This window comes from Salvelinus sp. IW2-2015, linkage group LG3 (genome assembly GCF_002910315.2).
Source record: "Salvelinus sp. IW2-2015 linkage group LG3, ASM291031v2, whole genome shotgun sequence".
Classification (NCBI taxonomy): Eukaryota; Metazoa; Chordata; class Actinopteri; order Salmoniformes; family Salmonidae; genus Salvelinus; species Salvelinus sp. IW2-2015.
In genome coordinates, this window is record NC_036840.1 from 10,633,322 (window position 1) to 10,652,964 (window position 19,643).

Genomic DNA, 19,643 nt, shown 5'->3' on the forward strand with positions numbered 1-19,643 from the left:
ACTGTCCCGTCGATGTGGATAGGGGGCTGCTCCCTCTGCTGTTTCCTGAAGTCCACAATCATCTCCTTTGTTTTGTTGACATTGAGTGTGAGGTTATTTTCCTGACACCACATTCCGTGGGCCCCAACCTCCTCCCTGTAGGCCGTCTCGTCGTTGTTGGTAATCAAGCCTACCACTGTAGTGTCGTCTGCAAACTTGATGATTGAGTTGGAGGCGTGCATGGCCACACAGTCATGGGTGAACAAGGAGTACAGGACAGGGCTGAGAACACACCCTTGTGGGGCCCCAGTGTTGAGGATCTGGCAGCGGCTCGTCAGAAAGTTCAGGACCCAGTTGCACTGGGCGGGGTCGAAACCCAGGGTCTCGAGCTTAATGATGAGTTTGGAGGGTACTATGGTGTTAAATGCTGAGCTGTAATCGATGAACAGCATTCTTACATAGGTATTGCTCTTGTCATGATGGGTTAGGGCAGTGTGGTTGCGATTGCGACGTCTGTGGACCTATTGGGGCGGTAAGCAAATTGGAGTGGGTCTACAGTGTCAGGTAGTGTGGAGGTGATATGATCCTTGACTAGTCTTTCAAAGCACTTCATGATGATGGAAGTGAGTGCTACGGGGCGATAGTCGTTTAGCTCAGTTACCTTWGCTTTCTTGGGAACAGGAACAATGGTGGCCCTCTTGAAGCATGTGGGAACAGCAGACTGGGATAGGGATTGATTGAATATGTCCGTAAAGACACCAGCCAGCTGGTCTGCGCATGTTCTGAGAACGCGGCTAGGGATGCCGTCTGGGACGGCAGCCTTCCGAGGGTTAACACGTTTAAATGTTTTACTCATGTTGGCTGCGATGATGAGCCTGCAGGTTTTGGTAGCGGGCAGTGTCAGTGGCACTGTATTGTCCTCAAAGCGAGCAAAGACGTTGTTTAGTTTGTCTTGGAGCAAGACATCGGTGTCCACGCCGAGCTGGTTTTATTTTTGTAGTCCGTGATTGACTGTAGACCCTGCCACATACGTCTCGTGTCTGAGCTGTTGAATTGCGACTCTACTTTGTCTCTATTCTTACGCTTAGCTTGCTTGATTGCCTTGCGGAGGGAATAGCTACACTGTTTGTATTCGGGCATGTTTCCGGTCGCCTTGCCATGATTAAAAGCAGTGGTTCCCGCTTTCAGTTTAGCAAGAATGCTGCCATCAATCTACGGTTTCTGGTTGGGGAGGGATTTAATAGTCACCGTGGGTACCACATCACCGATGCACTTGCTAATAAACTCGCTCACCGAATCAGCGTATATATCAATGTTATTGTCCGATGCTATCCGGGAAACATATCCCAGTCCACGTGATCGAAGCAATCTTGAAGCGTGGAATCAGATTGGTCGGACCAGCGTTGAACAGACCTGAGCACGGGCCTTTCCTGTTTTAGTTTCTGTCAATAGGCTGGGAGCAACAAAATGGAGTCGTGGTCAGAGTTGCCGAAAGGAGGGCGAGGGAGGGCTTTGTATGCGTCGCGGAAATTAGAGTAGCAATGATCCAGAGTGCTGCCAGCCCGGGTCGCTGATTCGATATGCTGATAAAATTTAGGAAGCCTTGTTTTCAGATTAGCCTTGTTAAAATCCCCAGCTACAATAAATGCAACCTCAGGATATGTGGTTTCCAGTTTACATAGAGTCAAATGAAGTTCTTCAGGGCCGTCGAGGTGTCTGCTTGGGGGAGGGGGGGGGTATACACGGCTGTGATTAGAATCGAAGAGAATTCTCTTGGTAGATAATGCGGTCGGCATTGATCATTTCATCTTAGTTAGACAGACAGACAGACAGACAGACAGACAGACAGACAGACAGACAGACAGACAGACAGACAGACAGACAGACAGACAGGGAGGGAGGGAGATCACAGAGGAGTCGACACAGTGGGAGAACCATTATGCAATCAAGTAGCCTATCCCTCCTTGTGGTTCTGGGCTTTGCTCTCTGCTGCCCTTTCCTAGTCCTGCTCACCACCTCATTAAGAAGACTCCCACTGCTAGTAGGTCATTCCCCCTCACACAGGAGAAATAGAGAGATTAAAAACAAAAAAACCTTTGCCTGGCTTCAGATGCAGTCTGTAGTCTAACCTGTCTGCAAACAAAAAGGGATAGTCTATAGGTGGACCGTTTTGCACAGTTTTAGCTGCCTTGAAATGTGTGTAAAGTGCTATAATTCACAATAAATCCAGCTGCTTTTGTAGCCTTGCGCTTTGAAGTGCTTACTCTTGTCTCACCTTTTGAGACAGCCTTCTCTGTCGGGTTTTAAGGGAATTGCATTTGACGCCTCTTAAGAATCTTCAGGACAAAAGTCAGGACAAAAGCTGGAAGAAATTGGCATGGCCTAGTTCCTCATCTCCAAAATAGGGAAGAGGAATTCAGCACTAACCACGTGTAAGCATCAGAGTGGGAATAGCCTACCTGAACTGTTTTTCAGAACATATTTAAATACTAGTTTCAAAATGCTTTCCAATCTGTGCTGATACATTAGAAAGCATGGCTAAAATAATTGACAGTTAGAGAATTGGAAAATGCGCAGTGCTTACTTTATAGGGTCCCCAGCCCTTTCCAATGTTTAATTGAAACAAAGATACTGTTGTAGTTTGAATGATGATGAAGATAATAATACATGAAATTCCCCAAACTGCATTTTCCTAGCAGTATGGAAACAGTATATTGTAGTGTATCAAACTCCTTAATGTTTGAGAATGCAGTTAAGTAACGAACCAAATACCATAATACTGTAGCCTTTTTCTCCAGTCTACTGTAGTGGCACTAACCAGTTAACTGTATCTCATCGTCCTTTCAGTTGTGAGGAAATGCTAAACCCTCAGGACTCTAGCCTTACTCAAGCTGCCTTCTCTCAAAGCCAATCTGCCCGGCAACAACCAGGCTGTGAAAGGCACCAAGGATCCTTTTGGATCACCTCCTTCCTCTGCTCCACTAAACTCACACAGGAATGGTAAGGGTGGAAGTCAAAGTATTAGAGCTTGCATCTGCAAGGTTAGACTTACACCCAACCAGTAGACCGACACCTTTCCTACACACAGGTAGGCCTGCTCCAATTTTCTATGGATCTATTATCCAGCGACAGATCATTCCTAGTGTAAAGTGTATCCTTCAGTCTGGCTAGTGGATAATCGGTCTGTTTCTGACTCGTCCGGAGTCGTTGTCTTGTCTTGTCTTGAATATTACTGTTAGTATTGCTGAATTCTCAAACAGTCTACCACTCAGTGTAAATATTCAGAAATGTAAGCTGAACAAAGTGATTTGAGCATTGTGCAAGGAATATATCTAGTTTATTGTCTGGGAAAATACAGGTACTTCCTCACATCCAGAAATACAGGTATTCTCGAATACAGAATCAGGTTCTTCTCACTCCAGCAATACAGGTACTTCCTCACATAGAAATACATGGTACTTTCCTCACATCCAGAATACAGGTACTTCCTCACATACAGAATACAGGTACTTCCTCACATCAGAAATACAGGTACTTCTCTCACATACAGAAATACAGGTACTTCCTCACATACCAGAATACAGGTACTTCCTCACTTCCAGAAATATAGGTACTTCCTCACATCAGAAATACAGTACTTCCTCACATCCCGAAAATAGGTCTTCGTCACATCCAAATACAGGTACTTCCTCACATACAGAAATACAGGTCTCACATACAGAATAAGGTTACTTCCTCACATACAGAAATACAGGTACTTCTCACGTACAGAAAATCAGGTACTTCCTCACAATACAGAAATACGTATTCCTCACATACAGAAATACAGGTATTCCTCATACAGAAATACAGGTACTTCTCACATACAGAAAGTACAGGTACTTGCTTCATCACATACAGAAATACAGGTACTTCCTCACATATAAGAATAATACAGAATACAGGTTCTCCCACATACAGAAAACAGTACTTCCTCCATACAGACTGGCACATTGCAGACACCTTCAGAAGTGCAGTTGAAAGACAGACGGAGTCCTTTATTCTTTAACCTCGATATTTTATTCATATATTCTGGGAATTTAACACTGGGAAAATTGCTTTGTTGTTTAAAGCTCGCTACATTATGAGCTGTCATCATTATTTGAATTCGTGGATTGTTTGAATGTAAATGTGTTGTCTTATTATATCCTTTAAATATAGAATAGAAGGACGTTGTTTTTCCATAAGGTACTTCAGTAATTCAATTATAGCGCTTTAACCATACGCCCTCAATTGCTTTGACAGAAATGTTCTGGATTTCCAAATTGTGAAGGACGTTCAATAACGCGTCTTCTTTGCTCGCGCATGATATTGTTTGACAAACAACGGCAATGTTGCCATTATGCGAACAACCCAGGCTACTGTGCAGATGTAGAGTCTTATTTGATCACGTTTGTTGCTGAGAATTGTTCTGCAAAGCAGGAAATGCAAACTTGGGTGTATTTGAGTGTAACATTTTTGTTTACATTATTTTCCTGCTGTAGCAAACTGGGCTCAAATTAGATCCTACATCTGTATGTTTCTCTCTCTCGTCGTGTGTGGTGTGTTGTGTGTGTGTGTGTGTGGTGGTGTGTGTGTGGTGGTGTGTGTGTGTGTGTGTGTGTGTGTGTGTGTGTGTTGTGTGTGTGGTGTGTGTGTGTTGTGTGGTGTGTGTGTGTGTGTGTGTGTGTGGGTGTTGTGTGTGTGTGTGTGTGTGTGTCTAGGTCTCGGAACCAAGAGTAGACAGTCTCTCACTACATGTCTATGAGCTAACTGAGGTTGTCCATGATGTAACGGTGGTTGTTTCTCTTCATGTGTCTCTGTAGGTGACATGTTAGACCTGCTGAAGTGGCGAGCCCATCCAGAGAGGATCAATGACAGCCTGTCAAAGCTGAAAGAGATCGATGGCTCTGAGATAGTCAAGGTACCGCCCCTCCCCGGGCCCTCTATTTTCACCCTGATTGGTTCAGGATCATGTCACTCAAAGAATGTCTCCTAGATGTATCATAGGATTTGTCATCCACATGATCTCATAGATATTCACTCTGATGTATATCTATCACTCTATCTCTCCCTCACCAGTTTTTACAGGACACACTAGATACGCTCTTTGGGATCTTGGATGAGAGTTCCCAGAGGTATGGGCTGAAGGTGTTTGATTGCCTGGTAAGTGGCTACTGCTTCTGTGGTCTTCTATTTCCTAGCATATTGTTTTCTCCCTCCCTGACAGCTAATCATTGGTTGATTCCAAACACTGCTGGTTGGAGCCAGGATTTGGGTGTCATGACGGCATAACTAATTGCGTGTGTGTGTGTGTGTGTGTGCGCATGTGTTGGGAAGTAGACCAAGCCTCATTAGAGAAGAAGGCCTGTGACTAATAGTGGGATACTGCGGTCAGAGAGAAAATGGACGCATGGTAGACACAGAGAAACACACTCTGGAAGCTTGAGCCAATGGATGTGCTTAATACTGTAACGCATCACAGCCTTCGCTGATCAATCCCAGTCCAGTCATGCTGCATCGCTCTAATACAGAGCTGAGGGATTGATCTGCTTGCAGTTGACTCGGTTCAGTCAATCACGCACGCACGCACACACACACATAGACTCATCTCTGCTCTGTTCTCCTTCATCATGTGAGGCAATCATGTGAGATGAATCTGTACAACTTGGCCAGTTTGTGTCACATAGGAGGTTAGGTTGAATAAATAGGTTGTTTGTTGTTGGCTAAGTAGAGAGCGTTGCATTTTTGTGGAAAGCGGTGTGTGACTGAATGATTTCCTTTACTCTTTCAGGTCCACATTATTAACCTGCTACAGGACAGCAAGTTCCAGCATTTCAAACCCGTCATGGATACCTACATCGAGAGTCATTTCGCTGGAGCCTTGTCTTACAGGTGTGTTTCTCTCTTTCTCCTCCTAGGGTGTATTATGGTTGTTTTATGGTTGTCCTATGGTAATACCTATGGTCTACTACCTGGTAATAATGGCGGGCGGCAAAGGTGCTTCAGTGGTGTGAATGAGTCACCCGTGGCGCCCTCCTAATTATAAATTAGCATCATGTGTCCTCAATATCTCACGTTGATTTGGCCCTGCGAATCCACTCGCTGTTCCTCATACGCTGTGCTGTCGCCTCAAACTCACAATGTGATACGCTCACACTGTTCTGCCCTCACTACCTGCTAAGCTCTCACACTACCCATTTCTCACTAACACCCCTCTCCTGCCAGGCTCACAGCTAAAGCTCTCACCTCTCGCTTACCTAAAATAAACTCAATAAATGAATTTAGAGAAAGAGTGTTGCCTTCCTCTGGAATCATAGCCTACGGTGGTTTAGTTGAGTTGTTCAGTGATTTCAGTAGAATATAAAACTGTATGTACATTATATATACAAAAGTATGTGGACACCCCTTCAAATTAGTGGATTCGGCTATGCAATCGCCATAGACAAACATTGGCAGTAGAATGGCTTTACTGAAGAGCTCAGTGGCTTTCAACGTGGCACTGTCATAGGATGCCACCTTTCCAACAAGTCAGTTTGTCAAATTTCTGCCCTGCTAGAGCTGACCCGGTGAACTGTAAGTGCTGTTATTGTGAAGTGGAAACGTCTAGGAGCAACAATGGCTCAGCCGCAAAGTGGTAGGCCACACAAGCTCACAGAATGGGATCGGGGAGTGGTGAAGCGTGTAGCGCATAAACATCGTCTGTCCTCGGTTGCAACACTCACTACCGAGTTCCAAACTGCCTCTGGAAGCAACTGTTCGTCGGGAGCGTCATGAAATGGGTTTCCATGGACGAGCAGCCGCACACAAGGCCAAGATCACCATGCACAGCTTCAGCTGGAGTGGTGTAAAGCTCACCGCCATTGGATTCTGGAGCAGTGGAAACGCGTTCTCTGGAGTGATGAATCACACTTCACCATATCGCAGTCCGACAGACAAATCTGGGTTTGGCGGATGCCAGGAGAATGCTACCTGCCCGAATGCATTGTGCCAACTGTAAAGTTTGGTGGAGGAGGAATAATGGCCTGGGGTTGTTTTTTATGGTTCGGGCTAGGCCCCTTAGTTCCAGTGAAGGGAAATCTTAGCTCTGCAACATACAATGACATTATAGACGATTCTGCCCTTCCAACTTTGTTGCAACAGTTTGGGGAAGGCCCTTTCCTGTTTCAGCATGACAATGCCCCCGTGCACAAAGCGAGGTCCATACAGAAATGGTTTGTCGAGATCGGTGTAGAAGAACTTGACTGGCCTGACCCCAAACCCATCGAACACATTTGGGATGAATTGGAACGGCGACTGCGAGCCAGGCCTAATCGCCCAACATCAGTGCCCAACCTCACTCACTAATGCTCTTGTCGCTGAATGGAAGCAAATCGGAGCAGCAGTGTTCCAACAGCTAGTGGAAGGCTGTTATAGCAGCAAAGGGGGGACCATCTCCATATTAATGCCCATGATTTTGGAATGAGATGTAAGCCGAGCAGATGTCCACATACTTTTGTTCATGTAGTGTGTCTATTCAGTCCCAGAAATAGCATTGTACACTTTATTAGCTGATTATGTCCAACAAAATGGTGGCTGTCTCTTCAGTACACCATGTACCCAAGGGAAAACCAATCAACATGCAATCACAGTCCAATCACAGAAAATCCGTCGAAAACATCTCCCACACAAATGCTCATTCTGTGGAAATTACCGTACGACCATTTGCTCTCTCCATCATTTTTCCTTTGCTTGTACTCATAATGTCTCTTATGATTTCCCCCCCCCCAATTATCTGTAAGTGTGTGCTTTCTCAAACCTGGCCATTAATGTTAATACAGTACACCGTGTGAATTTGAAGTGTTGCGATCACACCATTGCACAGCCACACGCAGACGTTTTACAAAACCAACCCCTTGTGTTCTGTGTCTTTCGTCGAATAAACAGAACACGATCGAAGGTTGTTCAGCCCGAGACATTGTTTGATTATGAACACCATCGGCATGCGTTTTTTTCCCCACACCAGGATTTCACATGCGTTACCTCACGCCACACCAAGGCGCTCTTTGCGTGTTGCGTCTCTGGAATAGGTAGGTGGACGCTTGGTATTGTTGGTGGGAAGGCGTTGTGATCCGCAGAGGAAAGACGAGTTCAGTAGTTGATGCTGGACGTGTTCCCTTTTCGCAGGGACCTGATCAAAGTACTGAAGTGGTACGTGGATCGCATCGTGGACGCTGAGCACCAAGACCACATTCAGCAGGTGCTCAAGGTGAGTGTGCGCGCCTGAACGCACACGCGTCCTCTTTCAGCGTGTGTTGAGGATCTCGCAGTAGCATTCATTAGTCTCTTTTCGAACCCTCTCTCTCATACTGTTGCTGCATGCAATTTCAAAAAGTGGAAATACTACACTTTGGGTGTTCAACATGTCCATAACACATTACATTTAATGGGCCTAGTAGCACACATAATTGCAGGGACCCACATTCAACGACACTAATATGTTTCCCCATTATGTTGTAATACCAGTGTTGTCTAGCGTTATGGTGGATGAGTGATGTTGTCAGGGAGTAACTGGGTGTTACTCTATGTTCCCCCCCAGGCCACTGAGTACATCTTTAAGTACATCATCCAGTCCCGGCGTCTCTTCGCCCTCGCCACGGGGGGTCAGAGCGAGGAGGAGTTCCGCTGCTGTGTCCACGAGCTCTTCATGTCCATCCGCTTCTTCCTGTCCCAGGAGAACAAGATCACCAGCCCCGTCACGCAGACACAGGTGTGTCGGTGTGTGTGTGTTTTTGTGACGGTGTGTGTGTGTGTGCACCTGATACGGACACAGTGGCTTGACGCAGTGCAGACATGATACATGCCCCACATGATTGATAGAGAGCACAGAGGTCATCAGCATTGCATCCTGGTCTGGCTTGCTTTATTTGCGATGGGCAATAACAGCAGGTGGCAGGCTTCTCTGTGTGTATGTGTGTGTGTGTGTGTGTGTGTGTGTGTGTGTGTGTTGTTTCAAGCAATAAGCAATCCCACTTAATTCAGTTTGATTTGTAAGAAAATGTTTTTAATTGAATTTCACGCAGATAATAAGCCCTGGAGATACTTTGTAATTCATACTTTGTCTTGGGGGGCTGCACAGCAACAAACCAGGCTGAACTGCTCTCCAGGAAGACTCAAACAAAGCTGCTAAACACACCCACAAATAATCTGAATTACACACAGTGTAGTGTGTGTGTCTTCACGTGTCTGCGTGCCTCTGTCTTCAGCTGATGTCTTTGTTTGTACAGACACACACAGTAGTATGAGTGTGTGTGCGTGTGCGTGTGTATGTGTGTGTGTGTTTGCTGATGTGCTTATTATACCCCAGAGACCCCTTCCCCCAAATAATCTTGATCCTAATCTACAGTAATACATTATTTATGTGTTTGTGTGTGTGTGTGTGTGTCCCTGCTCTCTTTAATAATCATCTCTCCCCAGTGGCTCTCTGTTGGCCTCCAGCCTGTCTCACCCTTGTGCCCTCTACAGATAATGTGTGGGTCTAATTCATGGTTGCACACTAGGATATAAACCACTGGGCTGTGTGTGTACGTGTGTGTGTTGTCTGTGTGTGTGTGTTTGCTGCACACTTAGCTGTGTAAACTCCCACAGCAGCCCACCCTAATGAACCCAGCTGATAATGACCTGGCCCGTCAGTCTGTCTGTTCCCCCTGTTGCGTGAGTGACCATTCACTCTGGCTCACGCTCTCTGCTGGAGATCCTTACCACACACTGCGCTGTTATTTTCACCTTGTGTGTGTTGTTATTTCGCCCTGGTGTCATCATGCTGCTCCACCTTTCCTCCCTTCCAGTGCCGCTGGGAAATCATTTTAACTAGGCACAGAGGCTCTCTGTCAGAACAGCAACAGTGCACAGTAACAGAATGCACTCGTGGCACAATCCAGTAAAAAAAACATGGCTGATTGCTGAGCTATTGTAATCTTGATCTACAACAGAACAGAACAATGGCTATAGGAGAATGCAGGTCAGGCCACTCCTAATCCATGTTAATCTGGCGCCCCCCCCCCCCCCCCCCCCATGTATTGCACCGTGCTGCTGTTGACGGCACCACCTGGATTAGGTGTGTTGGGAGGCATTAATGAATGGTGCCCACATGGCAAACTCTCCATGAAGGCCAGTGGATTGGGATTGGAGATGAACATACATTTAATTTCCAGCCCGGTACATTAGTTTGTGAGCAGCTCTCTATGTGTCAAGGTTGAAATTGGGGTGTAGATAGACGGGGATATTTGTGACATAAAAATCAATATATGCACAATTTGACATGACTAGTTGCCTCTCTTAAGGGGTATTTTGAAAACACAGTATGTGTCACGTTCTGACCTTTATTTCCTTTGTTTTATCTTTATTTAGTAGGGTCAGGGCGTGAGTTGGGGTGGGTTGTCTATGTGTGTTTTTCTATGTTGGGGTTTTGTGTTTGGCCTGGTATGATTCTCAATCAGAGGCAGCTGTCAATCGTTGTCCCTGATTGAGAATCATACTTAGGCAGCCTGGGTTTCACTTTTGGTTTGTGGGTGTTTGTTGCCGTGTTAGTGTTTTTTCACCACACGGTACTGTTTCGGTTTTCTGCACATCGTTTATTGTTTTTTGTATTTCAGTGTTCAGTTCGGTTTTAATAAATCATCATGAGCACTTACCATCATGAGCAAATTGGTCCGATCCTTGTTACACCTCTTCAGATGAAGAAGAGGACGAGAGCCGTTACAGTATGAGTGGAAGGACAAGTGGAAGGAAATGTTGCAGTTTTAAAGCTAATTTCCTTAAATTATACACATTTTGCCATGGGGCAGAGAGAAAAAAATATATATTTTGTAGCTCATTTCATGCTATTCGTCACATTTTACCATGAGGATGAGATTTATTTTGTAGTTTTACATCTAATTATCTTCAATTCTACACATTTGCCATTGAGCAGAGAGAAAAAACGTATATTTTTAAAGCTCATCTCATGCTACTCTACACATTTTGCTATGATGCTGAGAGAAAATGTTGCAGTTTTAAAGTCATTTTCCATATTCTGTTAACTTATACCTAAATAATGTTGTTGACTCATTATATACTCGTATTTGTAGCCAAACACTTCAAAACCCCCATCTCAAACAGACCATTTAAAAAATGCTTGCTATTTCCTTATAGAGGATGAGCTGGCCAATCAGCGGTCTATTCGCTTGAATATTTTCAATGACTGGTATATGCCCTAATCATTCTGTTGTTGGGGTACGCCCACACCATTCCAAAAGCTGCTTTTTTAAAAACATACTTAACTACCATTTTTCTGGAAGGAAAACTGTTTCACTTATATTGTAATTAATTGTAGGTCATGTTTCATAGAAATCTGGAAACACTGGACAGTTACATTTAAAGGTAGACTTTGGACAAAAATGCAAAAGTAACAGTTTTAAACTGTATAACCTATCAATACACGATCATACCTGGTCATTTTAATTCTTAAAAACAAATAGAATTATGAATAAGATATTTGGCTACAGAAGTAACATTTCTTATCAATCTCTACAGCTTCCGTTCCAAAAACAAAACCTGTGAAATGAGGTCAACACATACTGGAGGAGTTACGGGCTAGCTACAGTGTCTAGCTTAGCTAACAACTAGCTCTGTCGGTTGCAGCACTCATGACCAGAATAACACATCGATGAACCACCAAAGGCACACCCCATTTATGTTTGAAAATTGAGAAAGAGGAGTTGGACTGTTTTTCGTGCTCAACGTCGACCGTTAAAGCTAATTTCCTGAAATTGTACAAAATGTTCATATGCTATCTGGGGGGCTATAAAACAACACAATGTGGATTAAGTCAAGGGGTATGAATAATTTCTGAAGGCACTGTAGGTTAGATATAAGGGATATCAAGATATAACTTATATTATACTGTCGTGGAATTGTGTTTCTGTACAGGCCTAGACTGTCTAGGACCCGGGCCTGTTTCTGTATAGGCCGGGTCCTAGACTGTATCGGTTGAAGCATTGGTTATAATTGCTTTGATTTCTCATGGTCCACATTTACTGAATTTACAGTAGCCTATTTGTTACTATAGCTGTAGATCACTTTAGGTAAAAGCCTCTGCTATATAAGTGTGTTGGGGTCCTAGACCAAGACTGTATATGATTTGAGTAACATTTTCTCATAAGGCACATGCTGTACAGTATACAGTAGCTTATGTGTTAACTGTAAGCCACTTTAAGTAGAAGCCTGTACGACATACTAATAGATATCTATATTTATTCCGTGTCTGTTTATGTCTGTGTGTTCCCAGGCGGTGTTCCTGCGGACGTTCCCTGAAGTGTACGGGGAGCTGCTGAAGATCTTCACGGTGAGGGAGGTGGCAGGCTTTGTCAGGGAGACGCTGGGCAGCCTGCCCGCCACCGCTCACGCTGAGTGCCCTCTGGAAGCCGTCAAGCTGCATTGTATCGCCAAGACCGTGGAGAGCCAGCTGTACACCAACCCAGGTAGGAACGCACGGCCGCACACACACAATATTGAATAACTTACGTAACACTCACAAGCAAACATTTGGGGGTTGTGTCGGCACACACACAAACACACATATCACACACACATGATTATACACATTTGCTAGTAATTACATACCTACACAGGCACACTTGCCAGTTAATTGTAGGTAATGGTAATTATATACTCACACAAATAGCTGTGGTAACATTTTATTAGCTGCATGCTCAGAGGGCGGGCTGGCGGTTCAAATCACACCCAAGAGAGGGAGAAAAATAGAAAAACAGGTGTTTGAGCAGGACATGCTTTCTAGTATTTTTGTGTCTGTGTGTGAGTGTGTGTGTGTGTATTTTCATGTTCAAGTGTGTGTACTGGTGTGTATTACAGAGTCGAGGTGTATCCTGCTCCCGGTGGTGTTGCGTCTGTTGCAGGCCCACATGCAGGAGCAGAGAGACCTGGTGATGTGTGCCCGTATCCTCACCAGCATGCTCTCTCTCATCAGGAAGGATGACTCTGTCACCACCGTGAGTACAGCTACAGCAGAGCACCATGGGTGGTGTAGTCTTTTAGGCTGCCACCTCACAGTTAATCACGGACAGACTACAAATTGTGCAAGATTTGAGGTTCTGGGTTAATCGAGTTAATACAGTGGCTTGCGAAAGTATTCACCCCCTTGGCATTTTTCCTATTTAGTTGCCTTACAACCTGGAATTAAAATAGATTTTTTTTGGGGGGGGGGGTTTGTATCATTTGATTTACACAACATGCCTACCACTTTGAAGATGCAAAATATTTTTTATTGTGAAACAAACAAGACAAAAAACTTAAAACTTGAGCATGCATAAATAATCAACCCCCCCCCCCCAAAAAAAGTCAATACTTTGTAGAGCCACCTTTTGTAGCAATTACAGCTGCAAGTCTGTTGGGGTATGTCTCTATAAGCTTGGCACATCTAGCCACTGGGATTTTTGCCCATTCTTCAAGGCAAAACTGTTCCAGCTCCTTCAAGCAGTCTGTAAGTCATACCAAAGATTCTCAATTGGAATGAGGTCTGGGCTTTGACTAGGCCATTCCAAGACATTGAAATATTTCCCCTTAAATCACTCAACTGTTGCTTTAGCAGTACGCTTAGGGTCATTGTCCTGCTGGAAGGTGAACCTTTGTCCCAGTCTCAAATCTCTGGAAAACTGAAACAGGTTCCCCTCAAGAATTTCCCTGTATTTATCCATCATTCCTTCAATTCTGACCAGTTTCCCAGTCCCTGCCGATGAAAAACATCCCCACAGCATGATGCTGCCACCACCATGCTTCACTGTGGGGATGGTTTCTCGGGGTGATGAGAGTTGTTGGGTTTGCGCCAGACATAACGTTTTCCTTGATGGCCAAAAAGCTCCATTTTAGTCTCATCTGACTAGAGTACCTTCTTCCATGTGTTTGGGGAGTCTCCCTCATGCCTTTTGGCGAACCCCAAACGTGTTTGCTTATGTTTTTCTTTAAGCAATGGCTTTTTTTCTGGCCACTCTTCCGTGAAGCCCAGCTCTATGGAGTGTACGGCTTAAAGTGGTCCTATGGACAGATACTCCAATCTCCGCTGTGGAGCTTTGTAGCTCCTTCAGGGTTATCTTTGGTCTCTGTTGCCTTTCTGATTAATGCCCTCCTTGCCTGGTCCGTGAGTTTTCGTGGGCGGCTCTCTCTTGGCAGGTTTGTTGTGGTGCCATATTCTTTCCATTTTTTAAATAATGGATTTAATGGTGCTCCGTGGGATGTTAAAAGTTTCTGATATTTTTTCATAACCTAACCCTGATCTGTACTTCTCCACAACTTTGTCCCTGACCTGTTTGGTGAGCTCCTTGGTCTTCATGGTGCCGCTTGCTTGGTGGTGCCTCTTGCTTAGTGGTGTTGCAGACTCTGGGGCCTTTCAGAACAGATGTATACATACTAAGATCATGTGACAGATCATGTGACACTTAGATTGCACACAGGTGGACTTTATTTAACTAATTATGTGACTTCTGAAGGTAATTGGTTGCACCAGATCTTATTTAGGGGCTTCATAGCAAAGGGGGTGAATACATATGCACGCACCACTTTTCCGTTTGAATTTTTTATTTTTTTTATTTTTTCACTTCACCAATTTGGACTATTTTGTGTATATCCATTACATGAAAACCAAATAAAAATACATTTTAATGACAAATTGTAATGCAACAAAATAGGAAAAACACCTAGGGGGATGAAAACATTTGCAAGGCACTGTAGGCATTGCTCAAAAATGTTATTGTGTATTGTGATCTCAATAAAGCTTTGTTTGTTTGCGTGGCGTGATCAAATAAACTAGCAAAACCAGCCAGACTGACAATAGACTCCAATAAATCTGGTTTATTGATCAAGTAATGAAGTAAACCGATAGGCGCAAGAACAAGTCAACAATCCAATCCAATTGGAATCCATCAATGAAAGAGTGTGGATGTGGCAGTTTGTCCCTGTGAGCGTGTTTGTCTCATCGTGACCTTGACACGGTGCTGGCCTGTTTTGCTGAGAAGCAACTAATCGCACGCACACACACACACACAACTCTGACAGACAGGGATGTGAACATGGCTAAGATGAAGTGACAGCAGGAGCAGCCAGTGTGCCAGCCTGACACTCTCTCTCATTATCACTTTGTCTGTCCAACATGGGGCTCTATTCTCCTGTCAGGATGAGAGGGGGACTGGACTCTCTCTGCCTTGGTCTTAGTTTCCCTCTGCTGTTGCTCTGTTGCTGTGGCTCAACGAGCAGGCTGGCAATGTGGATCACACACACACACACACACACACACACACACACACACACACACACACACACACACACACACACACACACACACACACACACACACACAACACACCACACACCTCACACTTTATCTCTCTAATGTGTGTCAATTTTGTTAAGACTGGTTTGGCTAGTATTGGCTAGTGGTCTATCTTTTTGTGTCACCTGTGTTTGCATACTGTCTGTATGGGTAATGTGTGTGTACACATGCAAATCAGGCATGATTATGTACCATATGTACCTGTGGTGAACTTAATGTGAACTTGTGTGTGTCCCGAGGAGCCGGTGGTTTCTGAGGAGGTGGATCTGATAGTGGACAGTCTGCTGGTTGTACTGATGAGGACTATCCTTGAGATCACTAACAGGCCACAACCAGCCGGGACCAATATGAGACTGCAGTTCCAGGACATCACGGTTAGGTGTGTGTGTGTGGGGTGCATGTGTGTGTGTGTGTGTATCTAACTGCTAGTCATTCTAAATATAGCATGAGGTTTTTAGGGTCAATGATTGAAACTGCAATTGTGTCAAAAAGAGCCGTGCTTCTGCCCTGTCTCTAACCACAGCCGAGTTTAGGAAAACCATTCTCTTACATTTCCATTTGACATTTTGCCAAATGTCAACCACCTAAAAAAGTAGAAAACGACCACTTAATTCTCTCCCAGGTTGTTTCGGACTGGTAGTATTTACAGGTCTTCCATGGAGATTCCATGGTCTTCCATCTCTCTCGCTGTTTAGATCTAGTATATGTGGCCAATGTCTTCAGATTTTAAAGCTGTTGCTCTTCTTTCTCTCTATGTCTGTCTCTCAATATGTCTTTATCTCTCTCTTCTTCTGTGTGTCTCTCTTCTGTCTCATGTCACTCTCTCTCTGTTCTCTCTCTCTCTCTCTCTCTCTCTCTCTCTGTCTGCCTGCCTGTCTGCCTGTCTGTCTGTCTCTCTCTCTCTCTCTCTCTCTCTCTCTCTCTCTCTCTCTCTCTCTCTCTCTCTCTCTCTCTCTCTCTCTCTCTCTCTCTCTCTCTTCTCTCTTCTCTCTCTCTCTCTCTTCTCTCCTGTTCTCTCTCTCTCTCTCTCTGTCTCTCTCTCTCTCTGTCTTCCATGTCGCTCTTTCTTTCTCTCTCTCTGTCTCTTCTTTCTCTTCTGTCCTCCTGTCTCTTTCTCTCTCTCTGTCTCCTCTTCTCTCTCTCTCTCTCTCGTCTCTCTCTCTTCTCCTCTCTCTCTGTCCTCTCTCTCTCTCTGTCTCTGTCTCTCTCTCTGTCTCCATGTCATTTCTCTCTCTCTCTCTCTTTTTCTCTCTTTCTCTCTCTCTCTTGTTCTGTCTACAGGGGGAGTTTGTGGCATGCCTGCTGGCTCTCCTCAGACAGATGAGTGATAACATTACCAGCAGCTTCCTGCAGACCTTCACAGCAAAGGATGACCTGAGGGTAAGTCCACACACAGACACGACACACACACCACTCAGCAGAATCTGACTGCTGATGCAGCTTATGTGTCATAGTCAGTTGCAGGAGTGTGTGTGTGGTGTGGTGTGTGTGTGTGTGTGTGTGTGTGTGTGTGTGTGTGTGTGGTGTGTGTGTGGTGTGTGTGTGTGTGTGTGTGTGTGTGTGTGTGTGTGTGTGTGTGTGTGTGTGTGTGTGTGTGTGTGTGCGGTGTGTGTCGGTGTGTGTGTGGCATGTGGAACGGTCATGCGAGGGGTTGAGGAAGAGGTGGGATGGAGAGATAGGGATGTTGAAAGGAAGAAATGGGGTCACTAAGTTCACAGTAATAGGAAGGAACACCATAAATGCACGCTATGGATATCATGAATGCACTCCCTCTCTACATTACTTTAGATTCACAGTTGATGTGATGTGCTGAATGGCAATTGCTGTTAAACAAAGTAAATGTAGTGTGCTCTTTTTTTCAGGACTTCCTCTTGCAGATTTTCACCGTTTTCCGCATTCTGATTCGGCCAGAGATGTTCCCGAAAGATTGGACTGTCATGCGGTTGGTCACCAACAAGTAAGACCACTTTTCCCCCTTCATTCGATTCAAAATGGTGTCCCTCCATTAGTCATCATTAGCTGACACCTGTTTATAGTCTGGTTGATCAACCTAATCTTATTATGCACTCGCTCTTTCTTCCTCAGTGTCATCATAACAACAGTCTTGTACCTCTCTGATGCTCTGAGGAAGAACTTCCTCAATGAGAAGTTTGACTACAAGGTAAGAACTGCTGACTTCCACTTTTATCTTTCTTTGTTAAAAAACAACTTGAAAAAGCATGTAGTGACCTGTTATTGACCTGCTACAATGTGGTTTAATGCGTCTTCCCTAGGTGTGGGACTCGTACTTCTATCTGTCCGTCATCTTCATCAACCAGCCCTGTCTTCAACTGGAGTCCTTCTCTCCGTCCAAGAGGAAGAGGGTACTGGAGAAGTAAGCCTTGTCTCTGCATGCACACTCACTAACTTCCTTCACTTTTCACATCCTGGGTGTGGCGCTGTTCTGACCTGGCGCTGTCTGGTGTCATCTCGTTGTACAGGTACGGGGACATGAGGGTGATGACGGGTTGTGAGCTCTTCAGCATGTGGCAGAACTTGGGTACGATGCAGTCACGTTCTCGTTCTCTTCCTGCATCCCGCCGGTGGATTCTTGCCCCGTCTCTCAGAGGAACGTAGTTGATCTCTCTCTTTCTCTCCTGCTCTCTCCGTCTCTCGCTCACTCTCTCTCTCCAGGTGAGCACAAGTTGAACTTCATCCCGGCGATGATAGGTCCGTTCCTGGAGGTGACCCTGGTTCCCCAGCCTGACCTGAGGAACGTCATGATCCCCATCTTCCATGACATGATGGACTGGGAGCAGAGGAGGAGCGGAAACTTCAAACAGGTAATGGACAGAGCCGTCCGTATTTTGCAGCTCATATAGCTCTGGTACTGGACTGACTGGGACCAGCACTAGCACCCCCTGGTGGCACTTCACGGATATTGCAGTTCCACCAAGACCAGACCGACTGTGGCCAATGGTGGCGTCCGTGTATTGATATAGATTGATTCCACAAACGATCTGTTCTCACGTCAGGTGGAGGCCAAGCTGATCGACAAACTGGACAGTCTGATGTCAGAAGGCAAAGGAGACGAGACGTACAGAGAGCTCTTCAACAGCATGTGAGTCGGAGGGAACGCGCATACAATCGCGCCGTACTGTAAACGTCGTTACCAGAATTAGTTTGTCTGTGTGTTGTATTGAGTAAGGTACGAGGACTCGTGGAGGGATGTATGTGGGGAGGGAAGGGTGGGAAAAGGGAAGTGTTTTGAGTACTCCAGACAAGCACCTCCCCTCATATCCATACTCCTTCACGCCTCCTCTCTGAGATCTCCCAGTCCGTGTGTTCAGGTTGGTCCAGAGAGCAAATAAAAAAAGAGGAAATCAGAGAAAAATACAGAAAAAGAGAGAAATAAACTCTTCAAACCGCTGTCAATCATGCTGTCCTGTATCCCAGCAGTAAGGACATCCTAACAGTAAGGACACACCACTGTTGCTGTAGAGATTGGAGTGTCTTACCTAGGTACGGACCAAACAGAGGGATTCTACTCCAGGAACGCAAATGCAAAACAAATGAATATTAATAGGATTAATTAAATCCGGCACACACTCACACAAGTTATAGTTCAGAGTAGTGATGTCAGTCAGGTAGATTAAGAAACGAATGAAACAAAGAGCAAGACTTGCTCGTTATACACGTATAAAGGCTAAAATGTCTGCACCCCCATTTATGAAAACTGACCGTATATTGATAAAAGCTGCTATCCAGACCACACCATGTAAAAAGACCTGTGGTGGTGGAGGGAGAGCAATGTGAATGGACTAAGCTGCACAGTGTTCCGCACGTTGCACTGATTTGTGGACAAGGCATGTGACACATCAATATGGGACGTTGGGACTGTAAACGAGTGATTCGCCTAATGCTGGCTCCTAACCTAACGTTAAAACTTGTTACAAACTAGTCCACGGAGCTCATAAACTAGTTTTTATAACGCTCATGATAAAGCCTGTAAAGCGTATACAATCTCAAACTGGGTGGAACATTCATAAATGGCCAAATTGATGTCCTGACAAAAAAGTTGACTATGATGATGGGTTGCAGTGGAGAAGGGACGAAGAATGTGACGAACACTGCGCGAGGCCAACAACAACAAAAAACAACTCTCCTCACACTCACACACAACACACACACACACACACACACACACACACACATCACACACACAACACACACACACACACACACACACAGCAACACACACAACCACACACACACACACACTACACACCAACATGCAAGGTGAAAA

At 45.0% G+C, this 19,643-nt stretch overlaps 1 protein-coding gene across 1 annotated transcript in view; it reads left to right on the forward strand.

Moving 5' to 3' along the window:
* The window catches only part of LOC111956092 (dedicator of cytokinesis protein 4-like), a 115,011-nt gene that overhangs the window by 61,201 nt on the left and 34,167 nt on the right, over window positions 1–19,643 (forward strand). The window contains 15 exon segments of the mRNA XM_070436553.1: window positions 4,820–4,921; window positions 5,080–5,163; window positions 5,792–5,892; window positions 8,164–8,245; window positions 8,576–8,746; window positions 12,305–12,497; window positions 12,889–13,025; window positions 15,598–15,732; window positions 16,640–16,738; window positions 17,221–17,315; window positions 17,444–17,519; window positions 17,632–17,732; window positions 17,839–17,897; window positions 18,032–18,180; window positions 18,373–18,458. Coding sequence (XP_070292654.1) covers window positions 4,820–4,921; window positions 5,080–5,163; window positions 5,792–5,892; window positions 8,164–8,245; window positions 8,576–8,746; window positions 12,305–12,497; window positions 12,889–13,025; window positions 15,598–15,732; window positions 16,640–16,738; window positions 17,221–17,315; window positions 17,444–17,519; window positions 17,632–17,732; window positions 17,839–17,897; window positions 18,032–18,180; window positions 18,373–18,458 — 1,670 coding nt within the window.